General features: G+C 39.5%; 1 protein-coding gene across 1 annotated transcript in view; it reads left to right on the plus strand.

The window, feature by feature from the left end:
- NRIP3 (nuclear receptor interacting protein 3) overlaps positions 1-18748 on the plus strand; it is a 24995-nt gene extending 6247 nt beyond the window's left edge. The window contains exons 2-7 of the mRNA XM_027073190.2: positions 11186-11347; positions 11847-11929; positions 13846-13985; positions 15167-15219; positions 15346-15440; positions 15724-18748. Of these exons, the coding sequence (XP_026928991.1) occupies positions 11186-11347; positions 11847-11929; positions 13846-13985; positions 15167-15219; positions 15346-15440; positions 15724-15739 (549 nt within the window). The 3' untranslated portion in view covers positions 15740-18748. The remainder of the gene's footprint in view (positions 1-11185; positions 11348-11846; positions 11930-13845; positions 13986-15166; positions 15220-15345; positions 15441-15723) is intronic.
- The last annotated feature ends 5729 nt before the right edge of the window (positions 18749-24477 follow it).

The raw sequence follows: 24477 nt of genomic DNA on the forward strand, positions 1-24477 counted from the left end.
GTAATCAGTTTCAATTTTAAGCTGAGCATGAGGATTTTAAATATGTATATACATATATATATATACTTACTAACATTTGAGCACTTACTCTATACCTGATGTGGTGTTAAATGTTCATATGGATCATCTCATTTAATCCTCACCAATGCACTACAAAGTGCTTACTAACTTGAACTCAACTTTGTCTGACTCCAAGGTATGTATTTTATTATTTATTTTTTATTTTTTATTTTTTTGGAAGGTGGCAGGTTTAATAAGCAAAAAGAACTTACATATGAGGCTTGTCTTGGGCATCAGTAAGACAAGAAGACTCTTGCACCTGCCCACCAAATCTTAAAAGTTTATTGGGAGGCCTTGATTAGGTTCACTTACACATACCGTGAAGGTGTTCTCAACACATCTCTACCTCAACACTGTCTATGTTCTTGGAGCAGCCTCTGGGAGTGGGAAGGGCAAGTGGAATTCACATTCCAAGGATAGGGGTGGGGGTAAGAGCCTTGGATGGTACAGTGCCAGCTCATGGGTCAACCCAGTGATCATATCTTTTCCATGACCTTCCCCAACATTTTATAATAACAAGATAATCCTAATTCCTTTTCCCATCTCTTGTGTCATTGCCAGTATTAATTTCATTTCACCTATACATAAGAGTATATCAGCATCTACTATATAAAAGCATTGTATAAAATCATATGTAATAAAATATATTGTTGCTATTATAATTTTGAAAAAAACTGTTATTTGTTACCTTAATTAAGAATAAAAAAAAGGAAAGGCCTTATTTTAGTTTCACTTATTGCTTTTACAGTACTCTTCCTATCTTTATATAGATCCAAGCTTCTGACATGTCATTTTCCTTCTCTCTAAAAAACTTCTCTAATATTTCTTGCAAGGCACATCACTGGCAACAAATTCCCTTAATTTTTGCTTTTCTGAGATACCTTTATTTATTTTTCACTTTTGTTTGTTTGTTTATTTTGAGAGAGAGAGAGAGAATGCACAGGTGAACAAGAGCAGGGAGGGGCAGAGAAAGAGGGAGAGAGAGAGAATCCCAAGCAGTGCACTGTCAGCGCAGAGCCTGATGTGGGGCTCCAACTCAAGAATTGCAAAACCATGACCTGAGCCGAAATCAAGAGTCGGATGCTTAACTGACTGAGCCACCCAGGCTCCTCACTTCTTCACTTTTGAAGGATAATTTGGCAGGTACAGATTTTGAGGTTAGTGGGAGTTTTCTCTCAACACTTTATTAATTTAATTTATTAATTTTATTTTATTTAAAAAATTTTTTTTAAATGTTTATTTTAGAGAGAGACAGAGCATGAGTGGGGGAGGGGAAGAGAGAGAGGGAGACACAGAATCCAAAGCAGGCTCCAGACTCTAAGCTGTCAGCACAGAGACTGACATGGGGCTCGAACTCACAAACCGTGAGATCATGACCTGGGCCGAAGTCAGATATTTAACTGACTGAGCCACGCAGGCGCCCCTAATTTTAATTTTTTAAATATAGTTGACACACAACATTATACTAGTTTCAGGTGTACAACATAGTGATTCAACTTCTCTATAGGTTATGCTATTCTCACCACAAATGTAACTATCATCCATCACTATACAATGCTATTACAGTATCATTGACTATATTGCCTATGCTGTGCCTTTTGTTCCTATGACATATTCATTGTATAACTGGAAGCCTGTATCTCCCACTCCCCTTCACCCATTTTGCTCACCTCTCCCACCCCCTTCCCTCTGGCAACCATCAGTTTGTTCTCCGTATTTATAGGTCTAATTCTATAAAGCATATATTTTAAATACTATTCTAAGCAAGGGTTGGCAAACTTTTTCTATAAAGGACCAGATAGTAACTGTTTTCAGCTTTTTAGTCCAGTCTCTGTCTCAACTACTCAACAATGCTATTGTAGTGCAAAAGCATCCATAGACAGTAAATGAGTGGGGTTGATTGTGTTTCAATAAACCTTTATTTACAAAAATAGGTATCAGACTGGATTTGGCTTATGGACTGTATTTGCTGACCCCACTTTCAAAGTGGTTCTAGTTGTGGTTCTATTGCTAGCTAGAAACCTTGGGTCTCTCTTCTGGGAATAAAAGCTACAAATGGGAGAGACTTATGTAATTTCAACCCTATTGTCTGGTCTGGTCTATTCTGTGGACCACAAAATTCCATTAGTTTGATTCTGTCTGGCTTCAGTGCAGTATAGGTAAAGGGATTAAGAAAGTGGCCTTAGAAGTTCTTGCTCAAAACATGATTTTGTGGCATTCTGCAGTATAATCTACTTCCTCTCACCTCACTTTTCTTCCCACTCTATAGCCTGATTAGAAGAAGAGATATTTAAGCAGATTGGGTGCCAGATTGAGGAACCTCAGCTATTTCTACCCAGAATACAACACTGCCCACAGAGTGCATTTCCTTCAGAAGCTCCTGATAATAGTGAAGGCAGCACATTTGAGCTTGCTGCTAAGGTTTAGATGCCTAAACCCTGGTTAGGGTTTAGCAGCCACATTTCAGAAACAGGAGAGAACCAGGGACTGCTTAGGTTAGTAGTACCTTGTTGAGGTAAAGCATAAAGCAAGATCCATGTCAGTAGGATGACTGGAGAATTATGTCCAAAGGTCACCAGAGTGCCTGTAGCACCTTTCTAACTAATTACTAATGTGTATCTTGAAGGACTTCAGGAAACTAGAATACAGTTCTTGGAAAGCCAATTTTTCAATAAACATAAAAATAAACCACCTAAGTAAATTTCCTAAGCAATAGTCAAGGAATGGGAAAGTAAATTACGAACTATGTAATGTGTAAGTATTGAAGGGATTCTGAAAGAAAGATCTAGATGATGTTAATCAAGAAAGGCTTTTTGAAGAAGTAAAGAGTAGAGATTTGTTTATTCAGTACTATATCAAGAACTAGGGGTATAGCTGTGATCAAGACATTTATGGTCCCTGCTCTTGTGGAATTAACAACCTAGTGGGGAAGTGAAATAGTAAACAAGTAAATAAGCAAAATAATTGTGGATTTATAATTACTATGAAAGAAAGAGTAGGATGTGTTAATAACTGAAGAGGTGGGGTACCCACTTTAAATAGTATAGTTGGGGGGGCATCTTTGATGAAATGACATTTGAGCTGAGACTTGAAAAAATGAGAACAAGCTAACTATTTGAAGTGTTAGTGGGAGAACATTGCAGACAGAGGGAATAACAGGTGCAAAGGCATTGGAATGGGGAAGAGTTTTTGAACAAGAAAGTATGGATGAATAAAGGGAGTGTGGCATGTATATGGTCTGTAGATGGAGGTTGGAGCAATGGACAAGAACCAGATGATGCAGAACCACATAGATCATGGTAAGAAGTTTGAATTTTATTCAAAGAACAATAGGAAGCTATTGAAGCGTTTGGAGTAAGGGAATGTATTATCCAACTTATATTTTTAAAAACTCACCCTGGTTGCTATGTAGAGAATGAACTGGAAAAGGATGAAAGAAGAGGCAGAAGATAAGTTAGGAGTTTTTTTGCAGTTCAGATAAGAAGTGATGAACCAACATATAGAAGCAACCTAGAAGCAACCAACATATAGAAGCAACCTATATATTCATCTGTGGATGAATGGACAAAGAAAATGTAGTATATGTATAATATTCAACCATAAAAAAGTATTAAATCTTAACCATTTGTGACAACATAGATGACTGTGAGGGTCATGCTAAGTGAAATAAGTCAGAGAAATACAAATACCATATGATCTCACTTATACGTGGAATCTAAAAAAACACAACAAACAAACAAAACAACCAAGGTCATAGATACAGAGAACAGATTGGTGCTTCCTGGAGGGCAGGGGAGCGAAATGGATGAAAGTGGTCAAATGGTACAGACTTCCAGCTATAAAAAAATAAGTCATGGGGATATCATGCCCAGCATGATGACTATAGTTAATACTAGCGTACTGCATATTTGAAAGTTGCTAAGAGGGTAGATATTGAAAGTCCTCATTATAAGGAAAAAAGGGAAAAAATTATAACTATGTATGGTGATGAGCATTAACTAGACTTATTGTGGTGATCATTTTGCAGTATATACAAATATGAAATCATGTCATATACTTTTAACTAATATAATGCATGTATAATGTAATTATACCTCAATATTTAAAAATTGCATTGTTGGGGCGCCTGGGTGGCGCAGTCGGTTAAGCGTCCGACTTCAGCTCAGGTCATGATCTCGCGGTCTGTGAGTTCGAGCCCCGCGTCAGGCTCTGGGCTGATGGCTCAGAGCCTGGAGCCTGTTTCCGATTCTGTGTCTCCCTCTCTCTCTGGCCCTCCCCCGTTCATGCTCTGTCTCTCTCTGTCCCAAAAATAAATAAACGTTGAAAAAAATTTTTTAAAAATAAAAAATAAAAATTGCATTGTTTAAAATAAAACTTAGAGGATGAGGTCAATTAAAGTTACATTGCATTTTTAAGGTCTAACAAGCTTTGAAGGTTTTCTGCAAGTATAAAAGACAAAAAAATGATGATGGCTTGGATTAGATTGGAGGTAGTAAAGATGGGGAGGAGTAGATTAATTCCAGATATGTTTTAGAGAAGGCAACAATGGTACTTTGGGATGGAAGTTTAGGGAAAGGAAAGAATCAAAAATAGATGGGTGTATGGTGGTGCCATTTTACCAAGTTGGTGGAAAGGGAGAGATCCAGAATGTTAAAACTGAACAGGACTTGGAAGCTCAAAAAAACTTATTTTATTACTGATGAAGAAAGCAAGGCTTGAGAAAAGTAATGCCTACCAAGATTAGTGATTGGCCCAAGATAATATATGACAACTGATCATTTTGCGCAAGTAGAAAGTCTTCCTGGAGGAATAAAGATAAGTTGGGAAGGAGGATGAATGGTACTGGAAGATCTTTAACGTTAAATTGAAGATTTTGTGTTTGATATACCTGGCCAGAAAACCTCTGTAGGTTAAGGAGACCATGAAACTAGTCTTTTAGGAGATTTCTTGGATTTAGCAATAACAGTAGAAATGGAGAGGGAAATATAAGGTGTTAAAGAGGTAGCAGAGTTTCACTCACCGAGATAGGGAATAAAGGAGAAAGTTCAGGTTTTGTGGGAAAGATCAGTGCGACAAGTTAAGTTTGAAAGTGCCTGTGGAATGTCTAAGTAGAAAGTTCAAAGTGGCAGTTGGATCTATGAGTCTAAAACTCAGAAGTGAGATCTGGGCATGAGACAGCGTCATCATCATAAAGGTAGTAATTTATGCAATCAAAGTAGATAAGGTTGCCCTGAAAGAATATGTAGAGTGAAGAAAGGACCAAAGACAGATTAGTGATTTAAGAAACGAGCAGAGGTAAGGGAACCAGTAAAAGAGATAGATGCCAAATAGAGACAGAAAGGTGGTTTTAGAAGCTAGTGGAGTGTGTCAGGAAAAATGGAGTGGCTGTGTTTTGTTGCAGCATTGTTTCTAATGGCAGACATGTAGAAACAATCTAAATGTCCATCAGTAGTTAAATAGTTAAATTGAAGTATATTTGAACCACAAACTCAAATGTCTGCAGAGGATATGCTGTTTTAAAATGCAGAAAATAGGGCAGATGTAAGAGAACAGGTGCCAAGGTGGTTACCTGCCTAAGTTACATTGTTGGTGCCTGTGCATACACGCATGCACACACACTTTGGTGTTTGCATGATTGGGCTGATACTGTTGGATAGCTAAATCATCACCCATTCTCAGACCTTTTCTACCTGCATGTCTCCTCTATAGAGATTAGAAAAGCTGAATTCTCTCCCAACTCCCTTTGCAGTTAAGACTGGGCATGTGAATTCTGATCAAAAATGTATAGGGAAAATGCTGAGGGAACTTCTGGGAAAACTTTTGCTTTCCTGATGAAAGGGATAGATGGCACATTGTCCCTATATCCTTCCTCACTCCTTGAGGAATATTTATATGACCATGAGGGGATATCCAAGAGTACAGAGACAGTAGCCCCGAAATTGTTAAACTGCTGAATTATTGCCAACATCTGTCTACCTCCAGACTTCTTGTTATATGAGAAAAAATACACTTCCATTTAAGACATTGTAATTTGGCTTTTCTTGTGGCTGAACATTTTCCTACTATATGGGGTATACTGTTTCATGTAATGTTTGTTTTTATAAAAGATACATTTAAAAATTTAGACTATTCCTTGTGTAGGGATCTCTATATATCTAGGTCAATGGTGATATTATTATTTCTTGACTTAATTGATTTTATCATTATCTATTGATTTTCTACCATAATAGGTAAGGGTTTAATTCTCTTACACCTCTTTATTATGTCCTCTCTCCTAATATACTAATATTCTGTTAAATAATTGTTTTGGGTCCAATCAGCATTTACTGCTTAGTAAATAAGAAACTGGAACTGTTCATATTATTCACAGCTGGGTCAAATAATGTACTGTATTTCCTTTCTCATACAAATATTTGCTTTTCTCAAAATTCATAGTTGCCAGCTTATTTTTTATGTAAAATTTAAATCTCCAAGTACCTTAAAACTGTAGATGATATACCAGGTTCATCACTTTTTTCTTGGAGACATCCTTCCTGGAGCCCTCCATCCTCTAATTTCATTTTGGACTGGTTGCTCTCAAGGCCTGTTATATATCCTATATCCTAGACTTTTCCTTCAGCATCATTTCAGAATATCCTTTGCCTCTCTTCTCTACTGGATCCTTTGTTCTTGGACCATATGATTTTTTTCTTTGTTCATTGGTTTCCCTCACTTTAGTGGAGCATGTCCTTCAGTAGTTTCTTAAAGATTCATGGGAAATATCTTTCCTGAGTTTTGATTGATAGTTTGGCTAGGTTAGGAAACTATGCACTGTCAAATTTTTAAAAAGTATTATTCCATTGTCTTTTAGCTTCTCTAGTTGTCCCAATGCCATTTTGGTTCCAAATCCTTTGTATTTGGATCATCTTTTTCTCTTTGGAAGATTTTGCAATCTGTGTCACCCATAATATTCCACAAATTCATAGTGTTGTGAAATTTTGTTGTGGGCCTTTCTTCTCTTGTTAGATGAGGCTCTACGTGGATTTTTTCAATCTTTAAATCCATATCCTTCAGCTCTGGCTTAGTATGGTACTCCATCCTCACCCTTAGCTGTTCTAGAAATCTGACAGTACATAATTTCTAAGCCTAGATAAACTATTAACCAGACAGAGTTTTTTTGATTTACTATTTAAAAAAGAATAAACTTTTGGCATACTTCCCATTTGTCTGGGCCAAGTGGGAGTTTTACGAAGCCTTTATACTGATCTATTTCCAACCCTCTAACTGTAGAGGTTCTAATACCTCTAACTCCTCAGCCTTTTCAGAGTTTTAGTTTGAGTAGGAAAACTGCTTTTACAGCTAGACCCCAAAAATATAATAGCTCAAACATAATAGTTTATTTTTTCTTAAGTAACAGTACTAGTAGAAAGGTCAGCAAGACAGTCTTCTTCCATATAGTCATTTAGGGACCTAGACTGCCAGTGGCTCTTCTGTCTTTAACATGTCACCTGTAAAGGTTGCCTGGGTGGCTCAGTCAGTTGAGTGTCTGACTTCAGCTCAGGTCATGATCTTGCTCATGGGTTTGAGCCCTGCATCGGTCTTTGTGCTGACAGCTCAGAGCCTGGAGCCTGCTTCAGATTCTGTGTCTCCCTCTCTGTCTGCCCCTCCACTGCTCATGTTCTGTCTGTCTCTCTCTCTCTCAAATACACATTAAAAAAATTTTTTTTGAATGTGACCTCTAAGAAGGTTATCTTAAGGATCATTTCCATTCCAACCAGTCAGAAGAGAAAAAGAATGGAGGAATGTGCACAGGATATTTTTATGGATCAGGTCTAAAGTGGTACATGTCGCTTCTCCTCACATTCTGTTGGCTAGAAGTCAGTCATATGGCCATGCCTAACTACAAGGAAGTTGTACTGCACAAGAGAACATGGATTTTGATGAACAACTGGCAGTCTTTGCCACTCTAGCATTGTATGGAGTGGAATGGTGTGAAGCTTTCTTTAGTCTAGGTCAGTTACCACTTTTCTGTTTGCTTCTCAGATTCCACAATCTTGTCTCTTTTTGTCTCTTCTTTTTTGTTATTGTTGTTTCCTGTATATTGTTCTTTTTGTTCTTATAGGTTTAGGCCTTTCTTATTCCTTGACTATTATTTTAGTGCAATTTTGGTTGGGAGCACAGGTAAATATGCAGTTGCATGTCATTTAAAACCTGTAGGCATAATAAAATGACCACAGAAAACTATTTCTGAGGTTCATGTGGGTTTATTGGCTGTGAATTTTCAACTCCTAAACTATATTATGAATACTTTTAGTTATGAAATTGAACAAAGAGAATTATATGTATGACATAGAAAAATGTCTTTCAAATATTAAACAAAAGTAGAAAATGTTAGAACTGTGTTATAGTATGATCTTATTTTTGTATGTGTTTGTATATGTACTAAAATGTTTGGAAGGATATACTTCTAAATTTAATGGTGGTTATTTGTAGAGAGTGGGACTGAGGAATGGTTGAGTTGAGGGACACTCCCTTTTGATTTTATATATTTCAGTGATACTTGAATTTTTTCACTGAGCATGTATTGTGTTTGAACCTTTTTTGGTTACTAAAGAAAAGAACACATAAATTGTCAGCAGGGTCAAATGCCCCAGAGAACTCAAGGAAAAATGAAGGCTGAAAAATGTCTACCAGATTTGGAAATTAGGAGATTATTATTGGTGTTGAGGGATCAGAAGTAATCTCAGTGAAGAAAATATAGGATATCAGGAAATAGACATAGTGATTTGGGGCTTCTTTAAAAATAGACTATTCAGTGGGGCGCCTGGGTGGCTCAGTCAGTTAAGCTTCCACATCTTCATTTTAGCTCAAGTCATGATCTCATGGTTCGTGGGATCAAGCCCTGTGTTGGGCTCCATGCTGACAGTGCAGAATCTGCTTGAGATTCTCTCTCTCTCTCTCTCTCTCTCTCTCTCTCTCTCTCTCTTAAAATAAATAATTAAACTTAAAAAAAATAGACTATTAAAGACAAGGGTGTGATTAGAGGAGGATGTTGAATTGAGGGTCTGAGGTTATGTGGAGTTTTCTCCCCAATATATGAGCACTTTGAGTATGTTTTATAACCTGTGGAGGAAGGATTCAGAAGAGCAATGACTTCAAGGAAAATAATTTCAGAATTTTCCTCATCTGTCCAGTGATGATTAGACTCCTTTGCAAGATTAGGAGTAGTGAGGTAAAGCCATGTTCAGCAAGACTGATGTAGAAGGAAAGCCCCAAACTTTCAGTGAGCAGGGCTTTCGTTAAATGGCCTTTGAATCCCTTCTAGTCTTCAGTTCTACAAAGGTAGTTTATCTGACTTGGTTCTGCTGAGCATGGACTTGATCAAAGCAAACACCCTGCTTTAATATGACTTGAGCTAGGAATCCAGGCTTATTAGTGAGAGAGATAAGAATGAAGAATTTCTGTTTCTTTTGAGGAGCAAAGCATTTTCCAGTGTCACATCAGGAAATCTGACAGAGTTAGCACTTCCTCTAGCTCCTTATCAAGTTAAGAAGCTCTTATTTTCTTTTTAAGTGCCTCTCTCTCTCTCTGTCTCTCTCTCTGTCTCTCTCTCTCTCTCTCCTTTTCCCAAGGATACTAATTTAGAATCTGTTTTGCCAAGAGTCTGTGTATTTTGGGAATCCATTTCTTCACCTCACCAGGGTTACAGTGAGTCATGGCTCTGACTCCATTCTTCCTCAGAAATTGTAAGGTGGTAGATAATTAAGACCTTATCCAGTTTTAACCCCTTTCTTGGGAAAATTCTAGGCTCTAGGCTTCTAAGAGTGATCCTCTTCACCCTAAAATTGGAGAGGCACCTGGTATGTGTTATATAGAAACTTGGGAGTTAGACTCTTTCCTCTGAGAGATTTTAAATATTGTTGTAAACTGAGGATAAGATTCTTGTGTATAGAAATTACTCAGGTCAAATGAATTCTTATCAAGAGGTAACCTATATTTTCTACAGGCCACTTTGTGTAGAAAGAGCAGAGCATGGATATGGCTGCCCTATGAACTCTCCAAACAGAATTTCTGTCAAAGAGCAGACTTGAATTCACATTCCTTATTCTGCCTCCTAATATTAGGTATCCTGGCATAGATATAAGGTCTTATTAAGTCTCCTGTTTCTTGGTCAGTCGCTTCCCCTTTTACACTCCCACTTTTTGGCCCATTGGAGACAGAGAGAGTGGATAACAAGCATCTGACAAGGTGCATCTTGAGGTCCAGAGGATGTCAGTAAGGATTAGTCATATGGGTTCTGCCAGGTTCCAAAGTGTCTCCTGAGAGGGTTGCTCAGCAGGTATGGATTCCTCTCTTCCTGCCCCAACCACCCCATGAGTTGCCTAGCCCACAGGACAATCAGGTCACGAAGGCATATGAATACTGGGTCCAAAAGATGAGACTGTAAGGGAGTGAGACTTGAAATAAAAGTGGGCAGGGACATCTGGGTGGCTCAGTCGTTGAGCGTCTGACTTCAGCTCAGGTCATGATCTCACATTTGTGGGTTTGAGCCCCATTTTGGGCTCTGGGCTGACAGCTCGGAGCCTGGAGCCTGCTTCGAATTCTGTGTCTCCCCCTCTCTCTGTCCCTCCCCCACTCGCTCTCTGTCTCTCAAAAATAAATAAACATTAAAAAAATTTTTTAAAAAGAAATAGAAGTGAGCAGAGCTTCTGACAACCAGTACTGGGTAGGTTTCTTTGGTCTGTGAGAATGAGCTGCCTCATCTGTAAATTACCTGGGAGGATACATTTCTTCCACATAGACTAAGGTCACTTTAGCCCTTGTAAGGGAAGGGAAGGCAGTAGGCCTTCCAAATCACAAGGGTCCCTCAGTTCTCTTTAGCCATAGAATATTCACTGGCCCTATCCACATTTTCCAATGTCCCACCTTGCTCTTTAATTCATTCAGAGTGGCCTACTGCAAATTGATTCATAGTACCTGCTCTGATAATACCAATGAAGTCTCTACTTGAAGGAAGAATAAATAAGAAGCAAAGGTAGAGCGCAGTTATGTGAGGTTCCTTCATTACTTCTGTGGGACCTGGGGGACAATGGGAAAGGGGGGAAATGACCTGTCACTAAGATGCCTCTGCTTTCTATTCCTCAAGCAACCTCATAACATTCTGCAGAGGCGCCTCATGGAAACCAACCTGTCTAAACTTCGAAGCAGCCGTGTTCCTTGGGCCTCCAAGACCAACAAACTGAATCAGGCTAAGTCTGAGGGACTAAAGAAGTCTGATGATGATGACATGATTTTGGTTTCTTGCCAGGTAATATTCTGAGAGTAGTTTTTCCAGGGTTTTCTGGAATAGGATTTGGGCCCATTGTGATCCCCATAGTGGGGCCCTCTCCTCCAAACTATAGAGTGTGGGTCTTATCATGGACTCACCATAAGTGAGTTTTACAGGAAGCATATGCAGCATTTTTATGCATGTATATCTTTATGGGAAAAAGGACCAAAGCTTTCATCATATTTGCAAGAATGCGTAATACACACACACACACACACACACACACACACACACACTTAAAATTAAGAGCTACTTGGTGTATAGAACTATAAACACACAAAATTCTTTGGGATCCTCGTCAGCTCTAGATTCAGCAGGAAAAAAGCTCCTAAAGGAGATTCTGCCATGGATAAAGATGAGACATTACCAGCCCATAATGGTGAGATGCTTTCCAGCCCTGCCTTTCATATGACATCTGCTTGCTCCCTTCCCTTTTGCTTCTCTAGCTTCTGCTGAACAGTATGTTTCCTCTCCACAGTGTGCTGGAAAGGATGTGAAAGCCTTGGTTGACACAGGCTGTCAATATAATCTCATCTCTTCAGCCTGTGTGGATAGACTGGGGTAAGTAGCCACTTGTACTGGGTGGGAATCAGATGCTAAGGCACTCTTTTCCTGAATCTATTTTGAGGTTAGAGATGGTGAGGGTCTCTACCAAGGCTCCAAGAGAAGTGTGCAGAGCTCAACTAGTCAGCTGGAATTAGTCCTTAGTAGAGGGGGCATGGTAGATTCCCAGGCATGTGGGAGAAATCAGTGAGCCAGGAAAGCCTCAGGTTTTCCATCAACTCCCACCTATTAATTTCTGAGCAAAGACTTTGAGGGTCTATAATGAGAGAGTGTGAGATCCTTGGTTCATTGTTTGCCATGGCCTGATTCTGATATGTGCCCTGCCAGGACAACAGATTAGAAGGAGCTGTCCTGTTGGTATATCCCAGATGAGTAAAAGCAGGGATGCACTTTATCTTAGCTTACTCAGAGTACTTCTGGAAGCCATACTGCCTGTCCCAAGAAGATAGAACTTAGAATAGGATGGCTATTGCTGCTGGGCCTGAACCATTGTAGGTGTGATTAGCTAGCTGTTTCTTAGTGCCTTTCCTCTCTGTAAAGAACACGTAAAATCAAATCTTACTGCTTCTCCAGCTGGGGATTGGGTGTGAAGCAGATACTTCATATATTGAATGTCTTTGGTTATTTAACAGCTAGAATTGGGTTCTTCCTCTTCTGGTCAGAGAAAGTCCTTTTGTATCTTTCCTCCTTTTCAGTCAATGGGTACTTTTATTTCTTTCCTTCTTCCTTCTCTTTCCTCCTAAGTAGTAGGGGGGCCCTAGGGTCTAGCCCAGAATTGGAAGAATCAATCCAATGTCATTTTCTATTTTTCTAGCCCTCGGTACAGCAAATCATTCCCAGCTCAAATATCTTTATTGAAACAATCACTAGTGTAGATAAAATGGTCCATTCTAAGCTACTTTCAAGATGTTCATATTCTTAGGTGGGACTGGAACAAAGCTTGGTTTGTATAGTTAGTGACCTCTGCCACCTGATCTGTTCCTTCTTGTTTCTACCCTGTCCTCACCCTCACCACCACTGTAACTCTCTGAAGCTGGCTCTGTGGGATTTGTACACTGATATTTAGGCTGGTGGGAGGAGCCCAGGACACAAGTGCTCCTGTGGGAAGAATCCTGAGCTTTTTTATGTGGTGAAGAGGTGAAATACAGTGCAACATGATGGTTCCAGAAAGACTAATAATGTCCTGATGCATAATTAGGCACCAGTCTGCCATGGTTCCAGCAGAATTAATAACCATCTGTAAAACTGCAGTTATTTTTCTTTTGGATGAGCTATAACACCAAAAGAGAGGAAATGGAGTAATGCAGAAGTATTGGCACAGAAAATCCATAATTAAGTTTTTATCCACCAACCCATAATAGCTTGGGTGCTAGCTGTTCCAATCAGCTTATATAACTGTGTAAAACCTGGGTGCTGTTCCTTTCCTTTCTCCCCTGCAGAGACAAGTTAAATTAATTATGAATTTCTCCATGATATTCCTTGCTGATATCAATATCAATGTGATTACCAAATAAGTACCAGCATCCACTAACCTTATATTCTAAGACTGATGAGGATAAACTGCCCTCTCTGAGGGCAGTTAGCTGTTAACTAAGTTGCCTTGCATATAAGTGGGGATTTTAGGATGCAGAATAGGATTTTCTGAGTGTATCGACTTTCATTTACACCAATGCAGATAGTGACATAGCTTTTTGAGAACAGCAGCTAAATCTTTCAGTTTTTGTATCCCCTGGCATAGGTAGGACAAAATTCTGAAACAAGAAGTATAGGCTTCCTAGCACTTTTTTTTTTTTTTGGTAAATTAAACCCAGGAAAGCCTGGAAAATTACACCTGGGGGCCAGAAGGTAGAAATTGCCAGATTTTATCAAAAACCTCTGCCAACGGGATTCTGATAGTTTCCTCTCTGATGCAGACTCAAGGAGCATGTCAGGTCTCACAAGCATGAAGGAGAGAAACTTTCTCTACCCCGGCATCTGAAAGTAGTGGGCCAGATTGAGCACCTGGTGATCACACTGGGTTCCCTCCATCTGGACTGTCCAGCAGCTGTGGTTGGTGAGTAGAATTGAAAGTGGGACCTATGGACCCCTTTTGTAAACCCTCTCCCTTCTTCCACCAAACCCTTGTGAGGTCTCATGCCTGTAAATAACTGACCTCTTCAAAATCCCAGGTTTCCACTTTTTTTTGTACTATAGACTTGTCCCAATTTTTACTCTCCAAAGTACCAGATGGACTCTGAGCTACATTCAAGACATGTTGAGAATCACTAAGAAAAAGGAGTGTGTAATTCAGGATAAAAAAATTTAAGGGTAAGAAAATAGACATTTTTGTGTGCCAGTGAAGATGGTTCCTGAAAGCTTTCCCTGAGCTATTGGAGGTAGAAGGCAAGATCCTCTTACTCCTTTGCCATCAATCACTTTCTACTACCTCTTGTACTTTCCCTTATGTAGTCTCCTCTACACTACTGTAAATCCTGAGTTTTGTCTAAAGGCCTTTGGCTTTTAGAGTTTTTTTTTTCAATATATGAAATTTATTGTCAAATTGGTTTCCATACAACACCCAGTGCTCATCCCAAAAGGTGCCCTCCTCAATACCCATCACCCACCCTCCCCTCCCTCCCACCCCCCATCAACCCTCAGTTTGTTCTCAGTTTTTAAGAGTCTCTTATGCTTTGGCTCTCTCCCACTCTAACCTCATTTTTTTTTCCTTCCCCTCCCCCATGGGTTTCTGTTAAGTTTCTCAGGATCCACATAAGAGTGAAACCATATGGTATCTGTCTTTCTCTGTATGGCTTATTTCACTTAGCATCACACTCTCCAGTTCCATCCACGTTGCTACAAAGGGCCATATTTCGTTCTTTCTCATTGCCATGTGGTACTCCATTGTGTATATAAACCACAATTTCTTTATCCATTCATCAGTTGATGGACATTTAGGCTCTTTCCATAATTTGGCTATTGTTGAGAGTGCTGCTATAAACATTGGGGTACAAGTGCCCCTATGCATCAGCACTCCTGTATCCCTTGGGTAAATGGCTTTTAGAGTTTTAAAGACCTAGGTTTGAATCTTGGCTCTATCATCTTTTAACTGTAATGATCTGGGAAAATTATTTAACATAATAAATGCTCAACAGATGTTTATTGGATGGATGGATGGATGATTAGATGGAACCCAATAGTGATAAGGCTGACTTCTAAACCAGAATGGCAATAGTTGAATCTTACTTTTTTTTTTAGAGGACAATGAGAAAAACTTGTCCCTTGGTCTCCAGACTCTCCGATCCCTTAAGGTAGGGTTGATTTTATTTTCCCTTTGATACTTACTCTCTGGGTGGGGGGTGTGGGGGGTGGGGGGGATCCTTTTGCACTGACAGTAGGATTATTGACAGTGCCCAGTAATTCTCCTTTGTTTTCAGTGCATAATAAATTTGGATAAGCACCGACTGATCATGGGGAAGACAGACAAGGAAGAAATCCCTTTTGTGGAGACAGTTTCCTTGAATGAAGACAAGTAAGTGCCCAAATGAGTCAGGTCAAGTAAAATCCACTTGTCATTAGGTGGAGGGTTCTCATACAGGATATTGGGTTGTGTTTGGTCTTCAGTCTTGCCATAAGTACATTCACCCCTAACCCCTAGAGTTCACCATCCCACAAAACTCTTTAGCCCATATTCTGGAATGAGTAGTAATGATACTGGTGGGGAAATTAAGTAGCTTTTAAACTAAAATTGTACTTGCCTTCAACCTAACTTCTTTGAATTTGGTATCATTTCTTCTATTTCTTTCTCATTTCAGCACTTCAGAAGCATAACTACAGACTGCAGCATGTCTGCACGTATGCATACATACCAGGTTGACAGATTGAGAAACCTGGGTTTGAACCAAATGCTGTAGCAACTTGCTGTGGACCAAGTCCTTTCCTCTGATAGAAGCTCCAGGGGCTCCTTCCCACCCAGACCTCTCTAGACTTTAGTCTGTGCTTAGAGATCTTATCTGGTTATAGCCATTGTTTTTTACTCCTCTGATCACTTAATTTATAGACCTTTTGACACTGCCAGGTCTCACTTGTGGCCTACTTCTCTGCTTCTTCCAGGAATTTGCTTTTATTAGTCAGGTATAGGGGCTGTCAGGTTCTATTTCTCTATAGATACACTTGCTTCTTTTCCTATAGCTAAAATGTATAATAAACAGGAACCTGACCTTTATCTCCTTTCAGCTATTTCAAAGAGGTGCAGGATACCTAGGTCTCAGAATTAGAATTTCTTCTAATTCATTCATTGATTTATCAAGTACAAATTTATCTGAAAGGGCCAAGAGAGATCATCTAGTTAAACCCTTTTATTTAAAGGTCCAGAGAGGCAAGTGAATTGTCTAAGCTCTTATACTAAGTCAGTGGCAGAGGAACCTAGAGACTCAGACTTGACAAGCCAAGACTATGTTCATTCTCCCATTCTGCTACTTTTGTCTTCAGGCCTTGAGAGGAGAATGAAGAGGTGGGGGGTTGTAAAAACGCAGGGTAGGGGAAGAATCTGCTTTGGGGATGGGTGCCAGGAGGATCTGAGTAGCCCTCCCTCCTGTGTGCTAAGTCTACTAAAAGTCTCTGCACCCAGTTGTCACATATAGGGCCTTATTTTGGTGCCTAAAAACTGAGGGTACAAAGATGAATGAGATGGTCTCTCACTGTGAACTTCTTAGAGGGGAGAAGGGGGAAAGGAGCCACAGACATAAGAACATTAATCACTTTCTGAGATGGAATTGAAGGCTATGTTAAATAATCAGGGGATCACTATTAGACATTGATACCTCCAAGATCCAGTCATTATTTCTGCCCAGTCTATTATTTGTCTGCCATGGACTCAAGTAGCTGGTATCATGAATAGGGAAAGGAGATGCAAAAAACCTGAAGAGGTCCAGAATAGAAGGAAATACTAGGTAGAATAAGTTGGTGGAAACTCCTACCTATAGAAACCTTTCTGGGATGGTGGTCAGGAATGAAACTTCCAGGCAGGAAACTGAGGGTTGGGAAGCTCTTCAGCTTTGCTCTATTTTAAGGAAAGAGGCAGGGTAGGGCTGGAAGTGTTAAGGACAACTTTTTCTGACTGCCCAATGTCCCCTGCCTCTTCTCAAAACATTGGAGGTCACAGGGGTATCTTGAACTTTTTTGTTGGGGTGTCAGCTTAGGCACACAGATACCTATAATGGAATCTCCCCTTCAATTTGGTCATAAAAGTACTTGGAGAAGTCAGAAAAATACTCAGCTGTATCTTTTTAAGAGATTCCCAACTCTATCCTTGCTTCATGGAAGTAGTTTCCAGCGCATTTAACAGATCCCATGTTGAACTTTGCCAGGTCCCACCTATAATCTCATCTAGTGTTCAGTTACTGCCTCTACCAAACAACTTTTTGGAACTGTGAATGTTTTTAGGCTTACAGAAGCTCCCTAAAGACTAGGAACTTGGTGACTCCCACTTGAACAGCTAGGCAGCCATAGTACAGCCTAGGTCACCCCAAGCTCCCCTTCTTATCAGCCTCTATAGCGGAAGCAAGATGGAAAACTAAGCACAGCCACAGCAGAGGAGGCCATGCCTGAACTTCAGCAGGGGTGATCCCAGTTTACCAGCCTTCAGTGCCCCCTCCAAATTTACCACATTTTTTCCTGGGGTGAGGGAGACCTGTGCCTTTCCACTGAGGCCTCTCCACTCTCTTGCCCTACCTATCATGGCATCACTTTGGCCTGCTCTTTACCCTAAGGCTGGGTTGAAATACTTCACCCCTTCCTTCCCAGGTTGAAAATTCCACTCCAAGCCTTGACTCTTGGCTACTCGACAGGCATATTGTAAGTTCCTTCACCTGGTTTATCCTTATTTGGATTCCTGGTGGACCAAGTGAGGCCAGAAATTCTTAGGTGTTAGAAAGATGTGACTGATTCTGACAAATTGAGTTGAGGATTATGTGGTGTCAGAGGAATGATCAGATGGCCTTTAGTGATCTTTCTGGCCTCTGAAAATTAATGATTTTCCAATTTTGGAATAGAAACAATTGGGATGATCCGAGCTTAGGATATCATAACCTCATTCAATGCAGTCAGATCATTTGAATTCACTAACCAAATAATTGTGCTTTAAACCTCAGGCTTTATAGAGGTACCTAAAAATGTCTAAAGACAATTATGGGAAGTCTTGAACTTCATTAATCTTTAAATGCTGCCAAGTTTATTATTCTGGTAGCCCATATCTCTCTGGTATTCATGAGGGAGCACCTGATCTACTTTTTGGGAGCTGGCAAGGTAAAAAAGTAAAGTTATTCTCCCCAGAATTCCCTACAATATTCTCTCTGGCACGTCTGATTCAGGATGTGAGAAGAAAGTGTCTACCCAGGTCAAAGTTCTCAAGACAGGCAGTAGCAGGCATTAACCCTGCAGAACTAGTACCCCCCTCATTTCTTATTAGATCTCCATCTCAAGTACAAGAAGTTTGAAAAATATTGTTTTTGTTATTTGGTATATCTATGCCTGAGTTATTTGAGGAACAAATGTTTTCTGACTTTTCTATTTCCTTGCCCTGCACAGACCCCATCTGGTAAGATTTTCTATTCCTTAGCTCAAAGTGTCTGTAGAATGGAATGCTTATTGTGTCAGCTGCCCTGACTCTTGTGTAATAGAAGCATCCTTCCAGGCTGGAGACATGGAGGAGATGAACTGGATTCTTCCCTCCTTCTGTTGCCAAGCCTCTACATTGGCACTTTACCTGCTCAGTGTCTATGGCTGTGTTGGGTTTATTTGTGAGATTGATGTAACAATAAAGTGAAATCTTCCCCTCTGTGTGCTTGTCTGACAAAGTCTCTGTGTCAGGGCCCCTGGAAGGTAAGGGAGCCCAGGCACAGCCTAATTGCATCAGTGTTTGTCTCATAGGGTCTTCTGAACACAAGGCTTTGAGGTCCTCATTTTTCCATTGCTACTGGTCCTTTGGCAGTCTCTTACTGGCTGTATGTCCTTGGGAAAATTAGTGACCCTCTCTGAGCTTGGTTTTGTAATTTTTAAAACATATTTATTAATAGTATTTGCTACACAGTATCAAATGTAAAGTGGTTGTCATATAGTTGTCCCTTAAAGATTTAGCTGCATGTGAGAATAATCTTTCATGGTGGGTCAGCAGTGTGTAAGAGAGTAATTCTTCCAGAAAGGGAAATATTATTTAGTTAAAATAAATAGCACAGGTTTGGGAAGGGGAAATATTATTGAATGAGCCTTAATATATATTAAGTTAAAGCCATTGTCTAAATGACATTTCAAATAAATGCATTTTACAGATGATATAAACTTTTAAGCATTAATATTTTAATATTTAAACAGTATGATTAAAGAATCAGCAAGAAACATTTTTTAACTATGACAGTGGTTATCACAATCTAGAATTATGGTTCCACTACTACTCAGATGATACCACCTCAAAAGGTTTTCTCTTATTTTTGTCCATTTACTCTAAATTTTAAAAATTAAAAAGATTTACCCAATGTTACTCTTAGTCAATGGATGACAGATTCAAGATTCAAGATTATCTTAATAGAATGAAATAAAGAAAAATAAGTTTTAAAGAGTTGAAAAAAATAGATCCTGACTTTCATTAAAAAAAAAAAATCTATTGCTCTTGCACAGTGGGGGAAATCTTGGATTAACAGGTTTGCATGAGGATGATGTTGGTGTTTTAATTAAGGAGTGTAGAATTATTAAGGACTCTGTGTAGGAGATGTCATTTGTAAGATAGGAACATGTGCACAATTTGTGGAACATCTAGAACAGGGCAATGACAACATGATTACTGGCTTCAGAGCTGTCGTGGAAAGTGTTCCTTCTGGAACCAGAAGGCAATCATTTCCAGTAGGTGGAGGTTTCAGGGAGGCATACAGATCCTGGTTCAGTTGGAGGGAAGCATCTACTATAAACCAGGGACTATGCTAACTCCTGCAAAGAAGGTAGTATTTTTCACAGTTTTGCAGAAGGAAAAGCTAAGGCTCAGAGTGGTATCAAGATACAACTGTTTGGCACAATTAAATGAACTGTCTCTAAATTTTCTTTCACTGGAAGTGAAAGGTGGGATGATCATTTTCTAGCAATATTGTGAAAGATTTCTGTATTGCGTAGAAGGTTGGATAAAGAGACCTCCAACGTAATTTCTGATGCCAAAATTCTTTGATTCTAGGATATCTTTATTAAATGGCATTGTGAATCAAATATAGTCTCTTGTAGACTCACTGCCATCACTACAAACAGACTCATTAATTTGGACTTAAATTATGATCTTTTTACCCAGATTTGAAGGGTTGCAGGTTACTGATCTTATGGAATCAGAAAGCAGAGAGAAACTGTGTATTATAGCTTGGACTCCTCTGTTGGCTGCCACTTCTTCCTTTCATTATTAGTGCATCCTGAGCTATAATATGCTACTGTCTTATTTTGTGCTCATTTTTCTGGCCAATGAACTACTGGCAGCTGTTTCTCACATGGTGTCAAGCATATGGGCATTGTGACAACTGTTTTCTCAAAGATGTTTTTATTCATGGGTCATGGTATATTCTGGAAGACTGGGGCTGCCAGATGCCTGACCAGAATAGAGAACAATGGGCCTTTATCTAATTTTATTAAGTGATTGGTCCAAAGGTTTTAACAACCTGATGACTACAAGCCTTGTTCTTTCTCTCCAGCACCTTTATCACCTTCTTTCCTAGACCTATGCCTCTAACCAGCAAATCCCAGCCATAAAAATCAGAGAGGGGAATTCAGTCTTAGCATTGCTTTTACTAGAACCATAGTAGCCTCCAAATTTGTAATTAATATAGAAAACTTAACTCTCCAGGGAACTCACATACTTTGATATTGACATACTCAAACCATGCCTGTTGTCTAGAAGAGGAGAAATAGGTTGGGAAAGGGGAGTATGGTTGATCAAGTGGAGATACTTGTGTTTGCCAGGGGAGAAACTTGGAGGGGAAAGGGAGGGGAAAATATAATCTTCTGTACTGCGAGCCTAGATAACAGGCATTTAATAATCTTTCTTTCATCATGTGGCAAACTAATGTGGAATGTCTTGGGATTCTTGATTCCTTGGATACACTAGATGACCTTGTAATTGGGGGAGCTGCTAAAGTGGTTCTCATCTTACTTATTTTAAAAATGGGTAAGGAGATGAGAATTTGATTGGTACTGGGGCTGATCATATGAAGAAGCAATTACTCTTTTTTGAAAGTTCTACAGAAACTGTCTCTTACATGACTGAGTTCATAATAGTTTGTGGCATATATGAACCAGTGGGGAATAGAAAGTATATTAAAGTTAACAGGTTTCATAAAGACCAATTAGACCGTAGGTGTGTGTGAAAGGGGCTAGTTCTAAGCTCTGAGGAAGGGTAGCCAGAGAGTAAGGCCAGCTGGGGATGCTCATTGGAGTGTAGAATTTCAGAAATAGTAGGGTTCAGTATCAGCAGGTAAGGGGTGAGGGGAAGGGCAGGAATTGAAAAGAGTGACAGTTAAAAGGAAGCAAAACCAAAGTGGGAATGCCAGCATAAGTTGATTCCACCACTGGTGTTCAGATCCATCTGTATCTACCAAAAGCCTGGATGGTGGGCCAGTCAGAGCCTATGTATTTGAGGGACTGAGGAGCATCCTGGGAAGAGTGAACCAGTCAGACATGTCTGACCCCTTAACAAAATTCTTGTTAGCAACATCTTATTAAAAATGGTGGACTGAAAATACAGCTTCCTCCCAAAACTCCACTAAAAAAACAGTACGGGTGCTTGGGTGGTTTAGTCGGTTAAGTGTCTGACTTTTGATTTTGGCTCAGGTCATGATCTCACAGTTTGTAAGATCAGCCCTTTGTCAGGCTCTGTGCTGACTACATGGAGTCTGTTTGGGATTCTCACTCTCCTTCTCTCTCTGCCCCTCCCCTGCTTGTGCTTGGTCGTTCTCTTTCTCAAACAAACATTTAAAAAAATAATGGTAAAAAATATTAAATGACATAAATCAATGAGGACAACATGGGAGAAAAGATAATAGCACCCAAACAATGTCAACAAAATCTTTGAATATGGAAAGTAAAAGACAAGCAACAATTGTTGGAGCAGTCTAGAGTAAGCAGAAATCTAGTGTGGGGAGTGGGGGCTAGGGGTGGGGGATAATAATAATAATCAAGCACATGTGTGCCACAGAACCACAGAAAAGACTGAGTGAGGAATTGGAGACATCAGTCATCTGAATATCAAGTGGCAGGGGTAGAGGGCTAAAAACACAATGATTACTTAGGCTATAAAGTAAGTTAGAGCTGAGAACCTCACCTGTTATTCATTTGTTTGTTCATTCCTTCGTCCCCTGGAGAAGCTGAATTAGTCGGAGTCACCAAGAACAACTGGGAAATGGGAGAAGACATCCCACTGAAAATGGAGATTTAAAGTTGAGCATTCTGAAGCATCAGACACTTCTGTCCCTTGCTCTTTTCTTAAGACAGTGCTTTCACTGCAGCCCTTTCAAGGTGGTTTTTTCCTCCCACATTCCTATTATTGATCTAGAGTTGGAGTAGATATGCTCCTTGTTCCTTATCACTGCTTCCAGATATTTCTCCCTTTGTCTTCCTTTAAAACTCCCCAGCTTTGAGTCTCATGCCATCAAATTGTATCCCTTATTTCATTATTGCTGTCATCTACAAAATCTACTAGTCCCTGGGTCATTCACTATCATTTCTCAAAAAGTTTAGCTCTTGGCTTATTTCACTCCCCCCAACACTACTCTGTTTTAATTCTTGGTGATTTAATTATATACATGGATGATCCTTTCAACACCCTGACATATTGGTTCCTTGAATAACAGTGTTCCATCGATTTTATCCTCTCCTATTCCCTGCCATTCATTCCCATGTCCATACCTTTGATGTTATTTCCAAACACTCTAACTCCTCCATGTCAGGCTCATGTATCTCACTGTTTGACCACTACATTCTATCTTCCAGCCATGTCCTAGTAACTTGATTCCAACACTCCTTTGGCTACCACCTTTCACTGTCCCTACCCTCTCTCTCTGAGTTCCTCTCTTCCCATCATTAACCAATTTGGGTCCTAGGGCCAGTCATTACAATGATTCACTTGCATATACTTTTAACTCTGTATACCCTCTTTTTCTCACACTCACTTCACAAAACTACAATGTTAGTTAAAACCAGCTCTTTGCTTACTCTGTGCCTGCACATGTGCAGCAACCATGCTGACTGGTCTCACTTTTAGTTTTTAATTCCAGTGTAGTTAACATACAGTGTTATATTAGTTTTGGGTGTACAATGTAGTGATTCAGCAGTTCCATATATTTACTCAGTGCTCATCAAGATAAGTGTACTCTTAATCCTCTTCACCTATTTCAACCATCCCACCACTAGTCTCCCCTCTGGTAAAAGTCTGTTTTTTGGTTTGTCTTCCCTCCGCCCCTTTGTTCATTTGTTTTGTTTCTTAAATTCCACATATGAATGAAATCATATGGTATTTGTCTTTCTCTGACTGGCTTATTTTGCTTAGCATTTATACTTGCTAGATCCATCCATGTTGTTGCAAATGGCAAGATTTCATTCCTTTTTATGGCTGAATAATATTCCTGTGTGTGTGTGTATACTGCATCTTCTTTATCATCAGTCAGTGGACACTGGGCTGCTTCCATAGTTTGGGTATTGTAAATAATACTGCAATAGACATAGGGGTACATATATCCACTCTAATTCATGTTTTTGTATTCTTTGGATGAATACCCAATAGTACAATTACTGGATCATAGGATAGTTCCATTTTTAGTTTTTTGAGGAAGCTGCAGACTGTTTTCCACAGTGGCTGCACCAGTTTGCATTCCCACCAATAGTGTACAAGGATTCCTTTTTCTCCATATCCTTGCCAACACTTGTTGTTTCTTGAGTTTTTTATTTTAGCCATACTGACAGGTGTGGGGTGATACCTCACTGTGGTTTTCATTTGCATTCCCTAATGATAAGTGATGTTGAGCATCTTTTCATGTGTCTGTTGGCTATTCTGTATGTCTTCTTTGGAGAAATGTCTGTTCATGTCTTCTGCCCAATTTTTAATTGGATTATTTGTTTTATTGCTGTTGAGTTGTAGAAGTCCTTTGTATATTTTGGATAATAGCCCTTTATTGGATATGTCATTTGCAAATATCTTCTCCCATTCAGTAAGTTGTCTTTTAGTTTTGTTGTTTCTTTTTCTGTACAGAAGCTTTTTATTTTTAGGGTGCCTAGGTGGCTCAGTTGGTTGAGTGTCTAACTCTTGGTTTTGGCTCAGGTCATGATCTGATACTCATGGGATTGAGTCCCACATCAGGCTCCATGCTGAGTGTGGAGCCTGCTTGAGATTCTTTCTCCCTCTGTCCTCTCCCTCACTTGATCCCTCCCTCTCTCTCTCTAAAAAGAAAAAAAAAAGAAACTTCTTGATGTAGTCAATAGTTTGTTTTTGCTTTTGTTTCCCTTGTTCAGGAAACATATCTAAAAAATGATGCTACAGCCGATTACTGCTT

Source organism: Acinonyx jubatus, chromosome D1, assembly GCF_027475565.1.
Source record: "Acinonyx jubatus isolate Ajub_Pintada_27869175 chromosome D1, VMU_Ajub_asm_v1.0, whole genome shotgun sequence".
In the NCBI taxonomy this organism is placed as follows: domain Eukaryota; kingdom Metazoa; phylum Chordata; class Mammalia; order Carnivora; family Felidae; genus Acinonyx; species Acinonyx jubatus.